The 21,656-nt window shown below is 33.2% G+C and overlaps 5 protein-coding genes across 5 annotated transcripts; all 5 read right to left on the bottom strand.

Moving 5' to 3' along the window:
• Nucleotides 1-866: 866 nt before the first annotated feature.
• On the bottom strand, nucleotides 867-1,367 carry LOC148167286 (uncharacterized). The gene is made up of 2 exons (XM_088046900.1): nucleotides 1,279-1,367; nucleotides 867-1,218 (listed from the first exon to the last, which is right to left on the bottom strand). Exons 1-2 carry the CDS (start codon nucleotides 1,365-1,367, stop codon nucleotides 867-869), a joined length of 441 nt encoding a protein of 146 aa, XP_087903026.1.
• Nucleotides 1,368-2,399: 1,032 nt separating this feature from the next.
• Nucleotides 2,400-2,900, bottom strand: LOC148167285 (uncharacterized). The gene is made up of 2 exons (XM_088046899.1): nucleotides 2,810-2,900; nucleotides 2,400-2,751 (listed from the first exon to the last, which is right to left on the bottom strand). Exons 1-2 carry the CDS (start codon nucleotides 2,896-2,898, stop codon nucleotides 2,400-2,402), a joined length of 441 nt encoding a protein of 146 aa, XP_087903025.1. The 5' UTR covers nucleotides 2,899-2,900.
• A 4,051-nt stretch (nucleotides 2,901-6,951) lies between these two features.
• Nucleotides 6,952-7,408, bottom strand: LOC148167284 (uncharacterized). Its single transcript, XM_088046897.1, has 2 exons — nucleotides 7,320-7,408; nucleotides 6,952-7,261 (listed from the first exon to the last, which is right to left on the bottom strand). The coding sequence occupies exons 1-2, from the start codon at nucleotides 7,406-7,408 to the stop codon at nucleotides 6,952-6,954; spliced, it is 399 nt and encodes a 132-aa protein (XP_087903023.1).
• Nucleotides 7,409-8,689: 1,281 nt separating this feature from the next.
• Nucleotides 8,690-9,190, bottom strand: LOC148167283 (uncharacterized). The gene is made up of 2 exons (XM_088046896.1): nucleotides 9,100-9,190; nucleotides 8,690-9,041 (listed from the first exon to the last, which is right to left on the bottom strand). The coding sequence occupies exons 1-2, from the start codon at nucleotides 9,186-9,188 to the stop codon at nucleotides 8,690-8,692; spliced, it is 441 nt and encodes a 146-aa protein (XP_087903022.1). The 5' UTR covers nucleotides 9,189-9,190.
• A 1,508-nt stretch (nucleotides 9,191-10,698) lies between these two features.
• Nucleotides 10,699-12,146, bottom strand: LOC148167282 (uncharacterized). The gene is made up of 3 exons (XM_088046895.1): nucleotides 12,106-12,146; nucleotides 11,107-11,186; nucleotides 10,699-11,047 (listed from the first exon to the last, which is right to left on the bottom strand). Exons 2-3 carry the CDS (start codon nucleotides 11,151-11,153, stop codon nucleotides 10,699-10,701), a joined length of 396 nt encoding a protein of 131 aa, XP_087903021.1. The 5' UTR covers nucleotides 11,154-11,186; nucleotides 12,106-12,146.
• Nucleotides 12,147-21,656: the final 9,510 nt, after the last annotated feature.

Raw genomic sequence — 21,656 nt, 5'->3', positions numbered from 1 at the left:
AGTGAAACTTATCCAGCTGCACTTATAAAATTAACTCTTCTATTAAATAATAATGATGTATAGCAGAGTGTTGGAAGCACTCCGCACGTAAATCATGACGAGTATATTATCCGGATCCGCTTTGTTTATCATCTTTGTTTGCAGGTAGTTGATGACATAAGATAACTCCATTTGCTAGCACAGAAATATGCTACGATAGCTTGCTTCTGTTTACTCCACAGCCTTAATCGCTGTATATGTCGCCAAGAAATCGCTTACCAAACACCACCAGCACTCCAATTAAGACGCTATAAACCCTCTCTTAAAAAAACGCTCCACTTCTTGCATAAAATTTATTTACCAAATCGAACTTAACGAACCTGCTTTAAAACAGTTACATCAACTTGAAAGAATGTAAAATTAAATCGCATATAAATGGAAAACTTCTAAAAATGCTTTGTTATCTTCTACCTCGTAATTAAATATCCACCGAAGCGTGTAACTTCTCGGAAAAATGCAACAGGTCATCTGACAAATTTTCTACTGGAAATTAGCCACGGCATATCTTATTAAAGAGGAAAATATATCTGCGTTATTACTGGTTGAATGTTGATTAAAATTGTGTATCAATACTTCTGAACGTTTCTCTAAGAAAGTCTTTAAAATTCACTGGAAATTATTGACAAACTTTTAAACTTTCCTAACTTTCTTAAATTCTTTAGACGTCGATAAAAATAAAAAGAACTGATTATTTATTCAAGACTATAGCGGCAGACACATGCATACAAAGCACCCCACCGACCTATTTAAAAAAGAAATTTCCTTAAACCAAGACAAATAAAAAAAATCATTACGTTTTTTTAGTTTTTATTTAAAATTAATATGTCTTAACAACGAACAGATTTATAAGGTTTAGTCCTTTCACTACACTTTTTCGTCCTGATTACTCCTTGTCGTCCTTTCCGTTCTCTTTGGAATTCCCCAGGAACAGGTTGTACTTCAGACAGAGGTCGGCGTGAAACACTTTTTTGTCCATTTCCGGAGCCAAAAATTTTCGACGGTCCTTCTCTCGAAATCGTCATCAACAATCCAGGATTTAAAGTTTCCTGTTGTCTTCTTTTACGTTCCAGGAGAATTTGGGCACGGATAGTTCTTCTAAGAACAGAATCGCTGAGACTGATTCTTTTCCATAAACCATTGGCGCGAATGGCAGCAAGTAGAGATGTAGGATCTAACAATCTGTAATAAAATAAAATATTAGTATTACAAATAATAACATTTTTAAAAATAAACACTTACCTCAGGATGGTGATCCACATTTCCACAGGGAGCCCAACTTTTGGCATAGCCAAAGAAGCAGCAGCAACGAAGGGTAAAATCTGGAACATGGTTAAACTTATCGTGCTAAGCAGAGGATAAACTGACGATGGTGCCGCGTGCTGCGTAATTTATAGAGGCTCCCCACCACTGAACCGACACGCATGGATGGAGAGAGAGAGAGAGGGGATGAACAAAAGCGGTAAGTAGGTGGGGGAAGGAGAGGTGGGAAAATAATATGAAAATAAAATGTGTTTTGCTTAAACACAAATTTTAAGAAACTAGTTCAAAATAAATTGCTTTATAAGAAAAAAAAACAAATCATGCATTGTCCAGCACAACCCAATTTTATGGAAACTTAACAAGTGAAAAATATTTGCCCTATAAACACTATAAGTCTCAAACTAAATCGACAATGGAACCACATAATACAAATGGAGAATTAACTTTAGCTTTTAATGGTTAATTCCCCAATAAATTAAAATTGTTTAAATGGAGTTTCCTGTATAATGAAATTACATTTTGTGGATTATAGTTATTTCGCAAATAAATGATCTGGAATTTCAGTAAAATAAACTTAATTATATAAACTATTACAGTAGAAGTCGCTTATAACAACATCCAAGAGCCGTCAAATATCCGGACGTCGTATTAAATGGACAATAAATAAGCAATTTCTTCTTAGACGTCCGGTCATATTTTCTAGAACTAAAGCCGCAAGTCTGATCTTTGACATTTGGCCACCTTAACATTTTTCACCCTTGAATTTAAGGCTTATACCACCTTTAATACGTACGTTATTTTGAAAAGCCTCTATATTTTGGGCAATTTTTCCCAATAAAATCTTTAAAATTCACTGAAAATTTTTAACTTTCAAATCTTCCTAACTTTCTTAAATTCTTTAGAATTTTCTTTCGATATGTTCTATGTTATCATCGATAAAAATAAAAAAAACCTGATTATTTATTCAAGACTATAGCAGCAGACACATGTATACAAAGCACCCCACCGACCTATTCTATTCTAAAATAGAAATTTCCTCAAACCAAAACAATTAAAAAAATCATTACGTTTTTTTAGTTTTTATTTAAAATTAATATGTCTTAACAACGAACAGATTTATAAGGTTTAGTCCTTTCACTACACTTTTTCGTCCTGATCACTCCTTGTCGTCCTTTCTTCTCTCTTTGGAATTCCCTAGGAACAGGTTGTACTTCAGACAGAGGTCGGCGTGAAACACTTTTCTGTCCATTTCTGGAGCCGAAAATTGTTGACGGTTTTTCTCTCGAAATCGTCATCAACAATCCAGGATTTAAAGTTTCCTGTTGTCTTCTTTCACGTTCCAGGAGAATCTGTGCACGAATAGTTCTTCTAAGAACCGGATCCCTGACACTAATTCTCTTCCAAAAACCATTGGTCCGAATAGCAGTGAGCAGAGATGTAGGATCCAACAATCTGTAACAAATTAAAATATTAGTATACAAATAACAAAATTTTTAACATTAACACTTACCTCAGGATGGTGATCCACATTTCCACAGGAAGCGCAACTTTTGGCATGGCCAAAGACGCAGCAGCAACGAAGGGTAAAATCTGGAACATGGTTAAACTTATCGTGCAAAGCAGAGGATAAACTGACGATGGTGCCGCGTGCTGCGTAATTTATAGAGGCTCCCCACCACTAGACCAACACGCATAAAGAGAGGGGGAGAGGTGGTGGATAGAAACATGCGATAAAATGGTGGGGGCAGCAGCGGTGGGAGAAACGATTGTTTTATAGCTATGAAGATAATATGTGTTTTGCTTGAATCACAAATTTGAAATAAATTGCGATTTCAAAAATAAAAATTTAAATTTAATTTTTTTTTTTAAGACTACAATTTGTAAGTTTTCAACTGTAATAATGTTTACCCTGAACTCATATTTAAGTTAACTTTGATGCAAATACTGCGAAAAAACCTTTAATGTTTAACGTATTTTATTATTATTGTTAAAAAATGAGTTTTGTCAAGTAACTTTTGTTAATTATTATTAAAGCGGTTTATTGTGGAGAAAATTAATTCCTTTCAATGTACGTATGTTGGTGGATAAAAGTCAGTAACGATTTGTGATTCAGTCTTTTATTAAGTGAGGTCGTGTAAAAGTTCTGAGAGTTCCATTATATTCATCATCGATAAGCCTTTACTAGGGTCGTCAAGAAGCTATAGAATGCTAAAGCTGAAATTTAGCAAATGGCACTTCGGCTCCCTCTTATTTCTATTCGAACCCTACAGCACATTTTAAACTTATTTTCGTATACACCGAAGTACTTGAAGGGCGATTGTGTAGAGATAAAATACATTTGTTTGCTGCTGTATTTCTCGGCCCTTCGTGACAAGCGCACAATCGCATTCCTGCAGTCGCATTCTCTATAGAAATTATTAATTCTGAATTGTCCCAGTTTTCACTCGTCTTTTTGTAATAAAAAAACATTTCTGTCTAACGTTTGCTTTTAGCAGAGTGAATTAATTACGATGGAAGCTCACGCGGTTTCGTTTTCCATTTTTCAGTGGTAAAAGTTTAAGAATCCGGCATTAAATTTTTATTATATTTCTTTGCAATATCGCGTAATCAAGATGTTGCTTTTACGGCTTAGCCTGGCATTCACATCGGTCATTTTCATTTTGATTACGATGTTGTAATTTTTATACTTCCTTGTCTGAAATTACAGTTTTTACTGCGTATAAATTCGTTTTAATTTGTGAAAAAATGAACAATTTATAGGTTAGATTCTAATTTAAATATTTTGATTTGGGAAAGATCGCAATAATAAAAGTCGAAGGAGCAGAAAGGATGGGAAATAAACACCGAGAATGATCTGTTTCAGCCGCTTTCACCAGCTTATAACAGGTGAACAAAAGTCTTAATTCTGTTTGTTTACTTAGATTGTGGACTCGAAGGCAGACAATATACTACAAAGCAGACGATAACATGTAATTTATTTAAGACTTAAAACTTAGTCACTCGTAACGACCAAAATTCTACTAATTTCAACAAAGTTCTAATTTTTGCAGCTGATCTTCCAGTTCCGTTCAAAAGTATGTAATTTATTTCGCTCAAATAAACAAACTTTGGATCTGCGTATTTCTACTGAACGCCAAGAAAACAGAATTTTGTAATTTATCATGAGATTTATCTCAAAATGACATCTACACCGTTTAATGCAGAATCAAATTAATTGCCTAAAATACTTTAATACTGGCCCTCTTGTTTGTCGCCTTGTTCATTCTACAGCAAACTTAATAAATATTTTATCGATTTTCTACGAATTTACGCTTAATTCCTGCAACGGACTGAACCCGCTAAACTGTCTCTGTTGCAAAAATTGCTATGTGCGCAATTTTTTGCACGCCTGAAAAACCCAATTTTAGATATAATTACAAAATATGGTTCCACAAGAATTTTTAATTTACTTATCATTTTATATATTCTGTGCATAACATAAAAATAACAATTTAAAATTCAGGCGCGGGATCAATTGTGTAAAATTCTTTGACAGGTAAGAAAAGTTTTCGTTCTCGTTGAGTATGGCAATATTTGTAATTAAAGGATACACTTTTACAATTGGATCTAGGTGGTATTGAATGGAGTTGGCAATGGACCGATGAGATAGTCTACTTTTGAGTAAGTGGAAAGTTTAGTGCGGACGCAAACAGAGGACACAGGAGGGAGTTGAGCTTCGAACAGTATATGACATTCCGCGCTGAGCGCGGCATTTGGGAACTATGCCTTAAGTTCAGATGAAAAGCATTCCACGGAGACCACATGATAGTGAATAAACATATGGCTAAAGGCAAAACATTGTGGTTGTAGCTTATCTAACGGTCGCCACATACATACACGCCCATTATTTAATTCTATGGCATACTCGTTAATATCGATCATAACCATGTATTAAACTGTTGATGCAATGGAATTCCAATCACGCATCCGACCCCTCCGCCCCAAAATAATTATTTTCTATTACCCATCTACATACTTAAAGCGGGCCCGTTTGCTACCTCTTCAATTTCATTTTCTCAATTGCAAGGACTAGAACAAACAGCGGACGCTTTTCTTAAAGAAAACTTTTCACAATCAGTGTCACTAACTATTAAAATAAAAAAATAAAACTTCGCGTTGCAGCTGCATAGACTGAGGAACGATCGATGTTGGGATGGCTTCAGCAGTAATGGGTCTAAACCACACTAAATACTCCAACAAAGTCTATTTATTTGCTCTTATTAAAAATTGTCTCGCTCATTCCAGTTGCCACCAATCGGGTTATGCGGCAAACACAAACACCACTTTAATTTACAACTTCAAACAAGAAATAAAACAAATTGACGACACACTGAAAGTAAAAACCACATGTGATAAAACTGTGTATATTTCAACATTAAATCTAGAATACTCGTCATTAGTTAACACAGAAGTAGAAGGAAATTTATTTTTTGTAAACATCGGAACTCATCCGAGGTAATTATTATTGATAAAAAAATGAAAACATTAAAACTTAATTTTATTATAAAAATTTATTTGCTCTTTCACTTTTTTGTCTTGATCACTCCTTGTCGTCTTTTCTTCTCTTTTTAAAACTCTCTAGAAACAAGATGTACAACAGTCAGAAACCGTCGTGCTTATGTGTTCATTTCCAAAGTCAGAAATGTCAAAAATGAACTGGGCTTCTTTCAAAATCCTGCAACGACCAGTGTCAACAAGTTTTCTGAAAATATAACAAGTGAGAAATAATCTCTATGTAGAAACTATAAATCTCTTAATCTTCCATGGAACCACATAACAAATTCAAGAATTGACGTTAGCTTTTATTTTCCAATAAATGACCGGACTGCATAATAGTATATTAAAGAACGTGTTTTATAATGGCCAATTTGGTGCACGAGTTTCCGGTGTACAAAACGAGCCGTAGGCGAGTTTTGTATGGGGCGAGTGCACCAATGCCATTATAAAACAAGTCCTTTATATTATTTTTTCGAGTTTGCACCCTTTTTTTAATAAACAATTTAAATATTCCAATTCTAAGACTTTTCGTTTTACACGATTGGTAATGGTTTTGTAACCCCGACCTGCTACTTGATTTTCGAATTCAATTTAAAATTTGACATTTATTGAGTTTCTCAGTCACTGAATTTTGACATAACGTAACCTAACCTCACAGCCAGTATTCATATATAGTATATTTAGGTACAATTATTGTTGGCCGCAAAGGACAATTCAATTATGTTGTTACATTTTTTATTCACGCAGCAATTTATTAAACACGAATCGTAAAATCCGAATTGACCAAGAACTTGACAAGAAACAGGTGACAGCCAGACTAATTAGTTCTGCCAATTCTTAAAAAACAAAATTTCCTACTTTGAGTTCTTTTATAGATACTTATAAACGACTTCAAATTGAGTACTTTAATGGACCTATTAAAGCGGCAAATTCGAAAAAGTATATATTATTTTAATAAAATAGTACGTATTTAAAATATCTTATAAACGAACTTATTACTTTCTTACATTCTTTGTTATTTATTCGACCTATCAAAAAAACAACCAAAGTAAATATTAAAAGTTTTTATTTAAAATTAACTAGTCTTAACAACGAACAGATTTATAAGGTTTAGTCCTACACTACACTACACTTTTTCGTCCTGATCACTCCTTGTCGTCCTTTCTCTCTTTGGAATTCCCTAGGAACAGACAGAGGTCGCCGTGAAACACTTTTTTGTCCATTTCCGGAGCCAAAAATTTTCGACGGTCCTTCTCTCGAAATCGTCATCAACAATCCAGAATTTAAAGTTTCCTGTTGTCTTCTTTTCCGTTCCAACAAAATCTGTGCACGAATAGTTCTTCTAAGAACCGGATCGCTGACACTGATCCTCTTCCAAAAACCATTGGTCCGAATAGCAGTGAGCAGAGATGTAGGATCCAACAATCTGTAACAAATTAAAATATTAGTATCAAAAAACAAAATTTTAAAAAATTAACACTTACCTCAGGATGGTGATCCACATTTCCACAGGAAGCGCAATTTTTGGCATGGCCAAAGACGCAGCAGCAACGAAGGGTAAAATCTGGAACATGGTTAAACTTATCGTGCTAAGCAGAGGATAAACTGACGATGGTGCCGCGTGCTGCGTAATTTATAGAGGCTCCCCACCACTGAACCGACACGCATGGATGGAGAGAGAGAGAGAGAGGGGATGAACAAAAGCGGTAAGTAGGTGGGGGAAGCAAAGGTAGGAAAATAATATGAAAATAAAATGTGTTTTGCTTGAACACAAATTTTAAGAAGCTAGTTCAAAATAAATTGCTATTTGAGAAAAAAAAAACAAATCATGCATTGTCCAGCAAAACCCAATTTTATGGAAACTTAACAAGTGAAAAATATTTGCCCTATGAACACTATAAGTCTCAAACTGAATTGACAATGGAACCACATAATACAAATAGAGAATTAACTTTAACTTTTAATGGTTAATTCCCCAATAAATTAAAATTGTTTAAATGGAGTTTCCTGTATAATGAAATTACATTTTGTGGATTATAATTATTTCGCAAATAAATGATCTGGAATTTGAGTAAAATAAACTTAAATACATAAACTATTACAGTAGATGTCGCTTATAACAACATCCAAGGGCCGTCAAATATCCGGACGTCGTATTAAATGGACAATAAATAAGCAATTTCTTCTTAGACGTCCGGTCATATTTTCTAGGACTAAAACCGCAAGTCTGATCTTTTACATTTGGCCACCTTAACATTTTTCACCTTTGAATTTAAAGCTTTTGTTAGAAGTTACCTTAAAGAATAAGAGGGTTTCATTGGCAATAAACATCTGACCATTTTTATGGCTTTTTCTTAATTCTGGCTAAACAGTTTATTCATTCTGTCACAGTTATCTGAGACACAGATGCGGATTTACCGGAAAAGGGGCGCCCTAAAATAAATTAATAATAAATAAAATTCCAAACATTGTTTTTTTTTAAAGTCGTGCGAAAATATCTGCTTTACATAATAATGCGGGTCCAGATATTGGAATACTATTTTTTTTTTCTTAAACCATTTCAGAAGTGGTTTTTCTCTTCCTTTTACCTTTAATATGTACGTTATTTTGAAAAGCCTTTATTTTTTGGGCAATTTTTCCCAATAAAATCTTTAAGAAAGTCTTTAAAATTCACTGAAAATTATTGACAAACTTTCAAACCTTCCTATCTTGACTGATTATTTATTCAAGACTATAGCAGCAGACACATGTATACAAAGCACCCCACCGACCTATTTAAAATAGAAATTTTCTCAAACCAAAACAAATAAAAAAATCATTACGTTTTTTAGTTTTTATTTAAAATTAATATGTCTTAACAACGAACAGATTTATAAGGTTTAGTCCTTTCACTACACTTTTTCGTCCTGATCACTCCTTGTCGTCCTTTCTTCTCTCTTTGGAATTCCCTAGGAACAGGTTGTACTTCAGACAGAGGTCGGCGTGAAACACTTTTTTGTCCATTTCCGGAGCCAAAAATTTTCGACGGTCTTTCTCTCGAAATCGTCATCAACAATCCAGGATTTAAAGTTTCCTGTTGTCTTCTTTTACGTTCCAGGAAAATCTGTGCACGAATAGTTCTTCTAAGAACAGGATCGCTGACACTGATTCTCTTCCAAAAACCATTGGTCCGAATAGCAGTTAGCAGAGAGGTAGGATCCAACAATCTGTAACAAATTAAAATATTAGTATACAAATAACAAAATTTTTAACATTAACACTTACCTCAAGATGGTGATCCACATTTCCACAGGAAGCGCAACTTTTGGCATGGCCAAAGACGCAGCAGCAACGAAGGGTAAAATCTGGAACATGGTTAAACTTATCGTGCTAAGCAGAGGATAAACTGACGATGGTGCCGCGTGCTGCGTAATTTATAGAGGCTCCCCACCACTCGACCAACACGCAAAAAGAGAGTGGGAGAGGAAAAATGGTGGGGGCAGCAGCGGTGGGAGAAACGATTGTTTTATAGCTATGAAGATAAAATGTGTTTTGCTTGAATCACAAATTTAAAATAAATTTCTAAATTCTAAATTATGCAATATCTAATTAAATTTTATGGAAACCTAACAAGTAAAAAATATTCGTTCTGTAAAAACTGTAAGTCTCAGATTTAATTTACAATACTTGCACATAGTACAAATGTTATGTTTTAAAATTTTACATTAAAGTTTAACTCCTCAATAAATTAAAATTGTTTAATTAGGGTTTCTTTCGTAATTGAATTACGATCAGTGGATTATACATTTTGCAAATGAATGATCTAGAGTTCGAATAAAATAAACTTAATTAATTAACTTAACAATTATATTTATAATAGACAATTTTTAGTTGAAGAAATAATTATTTTCTATTTAAGCTTCAATTCGACAACTTTTAAAATATTGTATTTTTTGTTTTTTGTTTTTAGTTTTGATGTAATTTGCGATCTCTAAAGTGTTTGTTTCCATTTCCATGTATTTCGTTATATGTTTGTTTATCTTTAGCCTATATGTTGTTGCTACTTGTTCCAATTTCTTGAAGCTGTTTTTCAGTTCTTTTTTTGATCTTGTAAAAATGACCAGATCCTCTGCGCACGCTATCCATTGTTGCCTGTGATGATAAATAAATTTGTACTGTATTTTACTTTCTTGTGTAATTGCTTCCAACATGAAGTTAAAGAGATCTGTTGACAGTCACCTTGTCCTACTTTCTTTTTTATTCTAGGGTTCTTTCTTTTATCGTTACTTTAGTTTTTGTATTCTTTAGTGTTATTTTCGCGAATCATTTTTTCTTGAATTTTTAGATTCTTTAGCACATAATACAATTTTTCACAGATAATCGAATTGTATGCTTGGCTAAAGTCGATAAAGAACATGTGCAAACTCAGATATTATTTGTAGCAAATATTTTAAATGGTCTTCAGTAAAAATATTTGATCTTCTTACCTTGAGGCCTTTTTAGTATTTTCACATTATTTGTGCTTTATATCTTCTTAATCTGCTTTTGATTACTTGCTCTGTTTAATTGTTTGGTGACTTCTTGCTCATTGTCTATATTTGCTTCTATTTTTTTTATTTACTGTTGTTTGTCTTCATTTAGTAAATCTTCTAAAATACTGCTTTATTTTTTTTGTTTCTGCTTCAAGGAATTTTAGTTCTTTACTTCTACAGTACGTTATCCTTGTGTTGGTACCAGTTTTTTTAATTCTTAGATCGAGAATGTTTGCCATTAGTAGTTATTAGAGAAATGAAAAAAAATGTGTTTTTTGTAAATATTAAATTATATGAAGAAAAAAAATCGAAACAAAAAATTAAACTTAAAACTTTTATTAAAATAAATTATTTAACAACGAACAGATTTATAAGGTTTAGTCCTTTCACTACACTTTTTCGTCCTGATCACTTGTCGTTTTTTCTTCTCTCTTTGGAACTCTCTAGGAACAGGTTGTACATCAGACAGAGGTCGCCGTGAAACACTTTTTTGTCCATTTCCGGAGCCAAAAATTTTCGACGGTCCTTCTCTCGAAATCGTCATCAACAATCCAGGATTTAAAGTTTCCTGTTGTCTTCTTTCACGTTCTAGGATAATTTGGGCACGAATAGTTCTTCTAAGAACAGGATCGCCGATACTGATTCTTTTCCATAAACCATTGGCTCGAATGGCAGCGACTAGAGATGTAGGATCTAACAATCTGTAATAAAATAAAATATTAATATACAAATAATAACATTTTTAAAAATAAACACTTACCTCAGGATGGTGATCCACATTTCCACAGGGAGTGCAACTTTTGGCATAGCCACAGAAGCAACAGCAACGAAGGGTAAAATCTGGAACATAGTAAAACTTATCGTGCAAAGCAGAGGATAAACTGATAATGGTGGCATGAGCTGCGTAATTTATAGGGTCTCCCCTCTACCGGACCAAAGCCGGAAGAGAGAGGGGGTTACAATGGTGGGAGAAAATAAAATCCAAAAAATTTATGAATCTGACAAATGCAAAAGAAAAGAAAAGTTTAAAGTAAGTAGTAATAATAAGCTATTGATAAGGTGGAGGTCTGATCGCGCTCTTATATGTCCAGGACCGAATTAGTCTGAATACTTTGTCCGAACTCTAGTAATTAAGTTTCAGTATTTTTTGCTCCAAGAATTCTGTAGCAGCAAGTCCGGACCTGACTAAGAGATAATGAGATTGAGTTGAAAATAGTGACTCAATTAGTAAAGGTTACTAGTTTGCAGACAATTCATTGAGTACGTCCCTGTATTGATTTATATGATAATTTCTTCAAAGACATGCGCCAAAGTTTTCTGTTTGTAAAAAATGTTGATGTTATATGGATACGGTGAATTAGAAAGCCGATATTGAATGTGTAAAATTATATTTGCTTATTGATTGAACGCGTTAGTTTGGGCTAATTTATCCATTTTCATTGCACATACATAACGTGACAAGTTTGTAAAACTATAACTTGCATGTACACGCAACTACAAATCAGTTGGAACTAGTGATTGAATCTACACTGCAAACACTGTATTCAGTATTCATGTGCAAGAGGTAATTTTGCATGTGCTCGGTATACAAAGTCGAATAATAATATGGTCTTTTGAATGTTAGCAAGGAAAAAATGGGAAAAACAAGAAGAGATAACGATAAACATAAAATAATGCGGTGTTAATGTGAGTTTTACAAGGAAAAATGAAGAAAACGTATGAAGAACGAAATAAAGGACAAAATCGATGAGAATCAGACCTGCACACCCACAAGAAGCTCGGCTACAACTATACCGGTGCACGAACTGCAAACATAAAAATGAGAGGATTACAGAGAAATAACAAAGTCAGCGTTATTACATGTGAACAGTAATATTCCATCCGATGATAATGGTTTTAATAGCATAAAACAGTTTCTGTGTTGTTTTTAGACGGCGTCCTCAGTCACCGTGGTCTAGTAACTTGTTGGTTTTACGCTACTACCCAATTTTGTCACCTGTTTCGTAAAGAATGACATTTTAAGAAATCGAAGCTGCTCTCTACCGTTTCATAATACCGAATTTACGAGTTTAGAGAGTACAAACGTGTTTTATAGTCAACAAGAGGCATTTGTTACGTTGCACAGGCTACGAAGGTTAATCTGGGCTTAAACGAATTGTTTTTTATACAAACATCCCTTATTGCTAATGTTTCATTTTGACATTACCTGCTCACCGCTTAATACTTTATCATACCGCCAACATTTAATGCGATAACGTGTAAAACTCCGCTTGTAATCCTGGACATATGTGGGATCATGTCACAGTTATTAAACGACAATTAATTTCATTTTCAAATCGGTGATACAGCAACGACAAAATGTACTTATCCGACCAATCACAAAAAACAATCAATGTTAATTTGCAAATCAATTTAGAGTGTTTGCTAGGCAAACAAGTATTTATTGAATAGCGCCGTCCGGAATGATCAATTTTACGGCATTGTAGTTCGTTAATTACAATTTACTCTGGAACTTAATAGTTAATGCGACAATAGTCTAAACGAAATAGATATAGATCAAGTACTAGAAGTTCAAACTAGTAAATTAATAGAATCACGGATTTCATGGATGACAGTTTAGCATTAAATACAGAAATTTAGATGTGGTTCTCCTCTCTCCTACCAAATAAACGATTGAGAATTACTGAATATTGGGATTATATTATAATTTACTCGACTCCATTTAGAAACCGTGCTGAATTTTAATAAGCGGAAACCAAGTGATTAAATAATAATTAACAGGAAAGAAATTGCTGACAGACGATTCCTAGTAATAAATTCTACACCACGATTATTCCAATTTTACACAAAAATTGTTCCAACATTCCAAACACGTTTCTGATTTATTATTTTGCATATTCCAAATATTGTTTTTATTATTTTTAACACTTTCAGAGAGCACAGAAGAAACAAACGCTTCAAGACATTGCAACAGATCAAAAACTGTTTCTATGTAGTTTAATTAAAATTTCTTAAAATTAGATTAGATTTAGGAGTAAAAACTTTTTATTTCCAGACGTTATTTGTGCTCATTTAACGCAGAATTTCACGTGAAATTCGCAACTGCGCTCAAAATATTTGTCTGTCAAAAAATTACTGAATTTAAAGATTTGAAGTTTTCGATAATAAATTTTAATTGCGGAATTTTCGGTGATCCATATCTCGGTAACTACGAAGTAAGAAAAATGTGGCTTTTGCAGATTATTTGTCTGGAAGTTTTTATCACTTATCTACATTTAAAAAATCAATTTTTTTCAAAAATTATTTTTGCGACTCAAACAAGATTTTTCTTTGTTTTTTGACCGCTACTTGTGAATTGCTTGAACTAACTATCTGATATTTGGCCAGTTGATAGATCCCAAGCCACTCTTTCGATTGGTATATAGTCCAAAAATATTCCAAACACGTTTTTGATTTATTATTTTGCATATTTCAAATATTGTTTTGAATATTTCTCATTACTCTCAATTGAAAACAGCGCAAAAAAAGAAAAGCTCCAAGACATTCAGCAGATCAAAATTGTTTCTTTGCAGTTTTCTTTAGATTTTAAATTTAGCAGCTAAGACTTTCTATCTCCAGACGGTTGAGCAGCAACTCAGAACAAAGTGTCATTACGTCAATAATGCCGAAGGAAAATGAATAACAAAAATTATGACCGAACATGTTGTATTTATTGAAATTCGATTGGCAACAGTGCATAAAAAGCTTCGGCCCTTGTCGAGTGAGATTGAAATCGCAGTGAAGTTTTATGAAAATCATAAAAGTTTTATGAAAAATATTATATCCGTTATGTACCGAACACAAAAGTTAGGTAAAAGACTAATAATCGGTCGCGGATATGCAGTGTCATTCTGTTCGCGCTTTGAATTTGATTACGTAGACACTTGAATGAAATCTGCATTAACAGAATTTTCAGTTTTGGAAAACAATGTCGCTGGAGGAAATGTGTCTTTTTCTGTTTGAAATCTGTTGAGGTTCTGGGCCGAAAACGAGATAATTGATTACTAAGTAAATTATGAATTTTATAAATGAATTTTATATAAATTTTTCAAGCAGAAATAAATAATGCGCCACATGTTAGTGTTGAAATAAGGAGAGAAGCGTTCCCGGAAAATTCAACTTTACATCATAATAAACAGGATTTCCCTTGAAACTGGCCAATAAATTTTGCTCTTCCGAATGTAATCAATCTTAATGCGCTTTTATATTGTGCCATTCTAACATTAAAGGAAGCTTTATATTTATGTACTGTAACCTAACCCAATAAAACACGTAACGGTTAAAATTTCAATGAATTATGTTGGTCGGATTTATTTTAACGTTTGACTCTCCTAATACAGAAAATTGACGTATATCTCGAGAAAATTATTTCAGCTCCACCTCCAAAAACAATTAACAGAAATAGGCCAATAATTACTTCCATAGATAACTTAATCGCGTTCCTAAAACAATTCTCATTAATGCAAAGTCCTTGAGTTAACTCGGTGTGGTATTGTTTTTCCTTTACATTAAAACCGCAATAACATGTATTCGCGAAAGCTCTATTTTAAACTATGCAACAAAATTTTGATCAACGCGTTTTGTTTGTTCTGGAAATCGAAGTTAATGACAGGAAACTAAGAAAGTAAACACATTAATGAATGTCCTGTGAATGCAATTAGGTGCGCCCTGTGACAACAGACTCCGCAAATGTGTGTGCTGTACATACGTTTATAAATAAAACACAATTCTAGTTTAGTCATTTCTGTTGGATAATCGTCATTTCAACTAATAAGAGACATGAAACGTCGTTTTTGTCTTGAAAAAAATTATTAAATATATACAGGGTGTTATGGAAATGAGTACACAAAATTAATTTGGTGAAAGAACTCACCATTTGCAACAACTTTTCTTAATAATTTTTTTTTGAAATCGCATGTTTTTAAACTAATTTTTCCCCCCTACATTTTGACGAGTCGCTCACCTACCATTGAATTGCTATAAAATTAAAGAACAAAAAAGCATAAAAATACTCTGCGTTATCAGTTCACTTGTAAAACACTTTATTAATGACCATTCTAAATTAATTTGCGGTGGTGTTTAGAACTACACATTAAATTTAACATAAAGTAAAACATTTTAGGAATTTACAAAAATTGTATTCAAAAAAATCATAACAGGTTATGAAATTAAATACACAAAATTTAACCGGTTAGAACGTATCAAGATGTACAACTTTTCTAGATAATTTTTTCCGTAAACGCATTTTAATTTTCGCTTTTTTTCGCCCTTAATTTGACCAACCGTTCGATATCTCTAAACAAATTCACTTTCATTTCTGCAACGAGGAGGTTTTTTGACTTAAACCTTATCACAATTTTTTGTCATAAAAACGACTGATCAGCTGTAATTTAATTAAAAACGCTCAGTTTGTTGTGAATTTTCACAGTGTCAAAGTTATCAGATCGTTCTTAAAGTGCAAAAGGTGGTACAAAATGGTTTATACCAACATGGAATACACGGATATGATGCTTCTCTATGGGGAAGGTCGGGGTAAAGCGTCTGTACAGTACTCGTGTCCCAATGGCTAAATGTGCACTTTGAAAACAAGTGGATAAGTAGAAATGAACCAGTGTTGTGGCCCCCTCGTTCGCCAGACTTCAATCTCTGCGATTTTTTCTTGTGGTTACATATGAAAGAGTTGGTGTATGCGAACCCCGTGAATTCAGTGGAAAAATTAAGTGAACGTGTGAATGCTGGGGATGAAACAATTCCCTAAAACCCAGCGATAATTGTGAGAACACCAACTTCAATGACGCGGAGAATTCAGGCATGCATTAACAGTGAAGAACGGCATTTTGAATAATTTTTATAAACAAATTGTTCAATTGGGTTTTCGTGATACACTACAAACAAATGAGCGACAAAGTATCAACCTGATGTAACTACTCGTTTTTATGAAGCAATAGTTTTTGTCGCATAGACGAAGGTTAGTATCCTTTTAATGCATAGGCGAGTAACGCTTTTCACAGCAAATTTTCATCGATTTTTAATTTGAAAACGAACGCATTTTGGATTTTTTTTTGTTAAGAAAAGTTGTTGCATATAGTGAGTTCTCTTACCAGTTTAATTTTGTGTACTCATTTCCATAACACCCTGTTATATATATAATATATATTTCACGCAGAAAAAAAATCTTGTATGTCTAAAAATCGCTGGATTACGAAAATAGTAAATTTCAAGTTTCGGAATTTTTGGTGTTCCATGTCTCCGGAACTATGACAGATAGAGAGAGATGCGGTTTTCGCCGATTATTTTTCTTGCATTATGTGTTAATAATCATTTATCTTGTGGTCAAAAATTAATTTATTTCAAAAAATGTTTTTGCGATAGAAAAAATTGAATTTTTCGTTTATTGATCGCCATTCGTAAACTACTTGACCTAGCGATTTGACATTTGGCTAGTCGATAGATCTCAAGCTGCTCTTTCGATTGGTATATGTATAATAATATAAAGAGAGTAAACATATGTATATCAGTTTTCTAATCAAAAATAATATTTTTTCGAAAAACATTTTTGCGACTCAAACGATGGAAAATTTGATTTTTTCGTTTCTTGACCGCATTTGTAAATTACTTGACTTACCGATCTGACATTTAGCCCGTTGGTAGATTACAAACTGCTCTGTCGATTGGTATATAATATGAAACCATTGTACGTCGTTTTAGTCCCGAAAAAATTCGTAAATATGACCTGCAAACGAGTTCTGAAAATCTATTTCGGTCAATATCTATATCAATATCTACAACAGATGCGGTTACGAAGGAAATCTCTAATATCGGCGCTACGATTATGACTATCATAAATTATATTATTGGATTAATAAATAAAATGTCTTGTTCTGCCAAGGTCCGAACTCCAGTTAAATGTCTCGATGGAATTCTACTGAGCCGTAGTCCTTTCCAATGTAACAAAAACACAAAAAGTTGTTTGTTTCCAAAGTGGGGCACAACTTTGTAGGTCATTTCTAGAATAAAACGTTGTTTTTATGGTGCATTAAATAGTTTTCAAGGGTTGCGGCCGCTACCCTTCCTGCGACTCTTCGGTTTGTTTTGTAGTACCTATTCTACTCAAGGCAGTTAGTTGTCCCAGGTATGCTTTTGTGGTCTGTGGTCTGTTCTATTGCACACCTTTATGTCACACATTACACGAACTATAAACCGAATATAAAAGTAGCTATCAGAATTGAATTTCTAAGAGGCATAAAGCAGATTTCAGCAACAAACACATGATTTAATTTACCCATTATTAGCTTTTGTGGGTAATAAATCTATAATAGAAAACAATATGGTAAGTACACCTATTGTGGAATGCCAACTATTTGGAAATGCGTAAATTCTTCAACATATTGAAGTAGAAGTGGAGCTCAATCTCGAATGTGCGAGTTTGCATGGTATTTATTACATGCTTCTATCACACAATTTATCGTGCTTGAGTCACTTTGAAGGTATAAAACACGCCCTGAATAGACATCAAATTATAACGTTTTGAGAGATGATCGAGAAAAAGTAAACTGTTGAATCGTTGGCGGGAAATGAATCTTTTCGATTAAGTGCTGTGTCTTAATAATTCAGATTACTCGTGTTTGGTGACTGGAACGAGCATGAACTAGCTTAATATTTAATAATATTAAATTTTTTCGTCCTGCAAAAGATAATGTCAATTTCATAAATCGCTTTTATTTGTGCCCCGAATACACAATACGACGTCGAGAATAAACACAAAGAGCAGAACTTGCAGTAGGACATAATATAGTACTTTAAGATGATTCTCATACAAAATAAATAAATTCTTAGCCACTCCGACTATTAAAACGTAATAAATATTTGCACGAGTTTAGGAATCTAGATAATTGCTTTCAAGGATAGCATAATGTGTTCTTAGGTTAAAGAATCAGTGTCATAAATTTAAAAGGAGATAAATCTGGATTTTTCACGCAGGGGATGATAGTTATCGGATTCAATTTGCGACAGTGGAATTATATGGAAAGGGATAAACAGATACATGGCGTTTTAATGAAAGTCCCCATTTGTCGAATAAGCGTTGAAAAGATATGACAGGACACTGACAGCGTTATTCAGGAAAAATTGGAGTGGTTAAGCTTGACGCTAAAAGTCAAAATTTTTATGACAAAACACGAAAGGAATGTTCCCCTTTGTTCGATATTCAAATTTTAAAAGTAATAATTTTTTACACTCATCCGTCTTCACACTTGATCATAAACAGCTTGTCGCTTATTTTTCGCCCTCACGTGTAACTTAAAACGAAGTTTAAAATTGATTCTGCATAAATTTACTTTCAACATTTTAGGTATAAATTTCATTGACCGCTAACTTGTCTGCCTAGTCTCGTACTGCTCTTAAAGAAACATAAAATATCCCGACCCAAATTTCAATTTTTCCACATTTTCACTTACATATATAGTTGCATAATTTTCATGTGTGGGATGTCGTATTTCACTCTCTTATGAAGGCTTTTACTGTCCTCGCAAATACCACACTTCCGAACCAACAGGAAATATCCTCTTTCCGAAAGACTCTTATGTCACTCTATGTCACAAGACACGATACATAGTTACTGAATTTTTACACACTTTAAAAATCAAATCGAATTGAAATAAAGAAAATATTTTTCTAAATGTGACGGAAGATTCACAAAACACGATTTATTGTTGAAAACAATCTATCGGATTAGGATTTTATTCTTGATTACTTCTAACAAGAGATAATCGGGTTGTAGCCTTCGAAAAACGAAATAAGCTGAAATTTTGTTTAATTATGACTACAAAGTAAAATTTATGTGTGTATTTTACATTCAGTACAAGAATTCGAAGTATTCTTAAACAATAGTTCCAACAGTTTTCTCTAAAACTACTATTACATATTCGTTTCTATTATTATCTAGCTCCACTCATTTTCAACTTCATCGGATTTGATAGAGAAAAAACTCTGTAAAAAAACATTTAACTAAATCCTGATTATACTGACCTATTATGGAGGTCGTAAAAGTCGAAAACTTATACACGATAAAAACCAATAAAATACGAATTTGAAAGGGGTAATAGTTCAGAATAAATTTTAACTGATCAACAAATGTTAAAAATTTCAATACAAAAAAATGCCTCCATGACCAATTTTAATGAATTTCTATTAATTCAAGTGCCCTGAATTGGAATATCAACATAGAAGAAGTCCAGTGCGTACAGTTTTTTTTTAAGAAAAAAGAAGGGTTTAAAATTTTAAGTAGTTGCCAAACGAAAATATCGGTGCTCTATGTCTCAGAAATTACGACTGATATGGTTTTCGCCATAGTTTTTCTTGTCCCTTTGTTGCTAGAATCCGATCTTACATATCTTTAGCTTAAGAAATTATTTTTTTTTTGAATAAATGTTTTTCTATTAAAACTAGCTCGATATATAACTTGACATTTATTACACGCAGAATTTCAGGCAAGAATGTTTTCTTTAAAAACTGTGTTGATTGTATTTCAGGCTGAAAATTTAGTTAATTTAGTTTGTAAATTTCCACTTCTAGCACCTCGCACAGATAATCGAGATTCTACTGTAAAAATAACATTACATTTTCCTTTGATAATTTATATAGAAAAATGCGTTGTCCTCTGGGATGAAATCTTAGTCCCACCGATTCACTCCAAAGACCTATCATTCCTGGTATATTGCATCATTTATCTAACAAATTCAATTTGATGCTACAATTTTAAATTCATATTTTGCCAGCTCGCATGCATCACGTTATGCATAAAATATCTCCATAGCTGTGTCAACTCTAATTTTCGCAACATTTCGAGTTCCGCTCAATAAAATATCGGTTCAATTTTTTATCAAACTCATTTATGATTTTAATAAATCATTGGGTACATTTGCTTCGTCGTTGTTTAACTTCTCGGGATTACAAATATTGTAAGCAGTTTTTATCCCAAGGGTGCTATTTAGACAACGATCGTACCAATTATGATTACAATCTAAAGTTCACAGTCGACTTCGCTCATTCCTGGCACATTCCTAAACGGGTCTTCGTTGCCCTGATTTAAATAAACAGGATTTTCATAAGATTTTTGGATTACTCGGTAAACAGTGCTGAGTAATTATTAGCTTGTTGAATTAAACCAATAAATATTTCGCCAGGACAAAACCAATTTGCTTAAATTGGGGATTTTCACACGAGTCTATGAGCACATCACTCACAAAAATATCGGAGAAATTTCTGAGTGAACGGAACAAAATTGTTTTAAATGCTCCGATAAGTTCTTGCGTTTCTCTGAACTTGAATTTTCTGTAAGCGATCACTGAACAGAATCCTTTAAAACTCTAAAGCTCGAAGCAGGAATCTCTAATATCAAATCCAAGAATGTCGTCCTGGTTTGTTCCTGTGCTAACTGATGGTTTCGCCATCTCTCCACCAGCCCTCGTGGCTCGTTTTTTACTTCGGAATCTACACTAAAAACTAAATATTTTGATGATATCTCCCTAGATCTACCTTGTTTATCAATAACAGGCAAGTCTGTTTATTATTTGAAGCACGTATTTTAACAATTTTCAAGAATTATTGTATTATAATGAAGAAAAATGAAAAAAATTCTGGAATACAGAAAAAGCAATTACAAATATTTTGAAATATTGAGGCAATTCGCGGATGAAATACCAGAGAAGGATAAATTCCCTGTTTTTTTTATTGAGTTCAAGACAAATGTCGTCGAGGATGATAAGAGGCTTTTTCAGTTATTACTTTAATTATGGTATTCTTTTAAATCATCAAATGATGATAAATTTTGTAGTAGCTAATTTCATTACTTTTATTGGTGGAGTTTACCGTCGCGAAGATTTACAAGCTTGACCGTTTTTATATGAGACACATTTTATCGATCTCTCTTAAAGTGTTTCAGCTTTCTTGTTTTGATTTTATAAAGCTATAAGCAATAAGCACAAGTTTTCATCGCTTCTAAAAAACGTTGTATCAACGGTAACAAACAATGGATTATTAAAAATATAATATCAAGAAACGTAGTTTTGTTTTATCGCCATGTCCAAGCTTTATCCTCAAGTATGTATTATTATTTAGCGGATACAGAGTTACAATTTTTTGTCACAATGTGAAAAACGTCGTTAATATGGAAATAATTTTGAACGGATGAAATCCGCTGTTCTTTTTTTGTTCGAATCAACTGGCAAAAATAAAATTGTCGGTAGAAGCTTTTCCGGAAAATTTCCGGGC

This window comes from Gnatocerus cornutus, chromosome 10 (assembly GCF_029298725.1).
Source record: "Gnatocerus cornutus isolate USDA-ARS CGAHR chromosome 10, icGnaCorn1.1, whole genome shotgun sequence".
Classification (NCBI taxonomy): Eukaryota; Metazoa; Arthropoda; class Insecta; order Coleoptera; family Tenebrionidae; genus Gnatocerus; species Gnatocerus cornutus.
The sequence above is the reverse complement of the archived record's forward strand: the minus strand, read 5'-3'. Positions and strand labels throughout refer to the sequence as shown.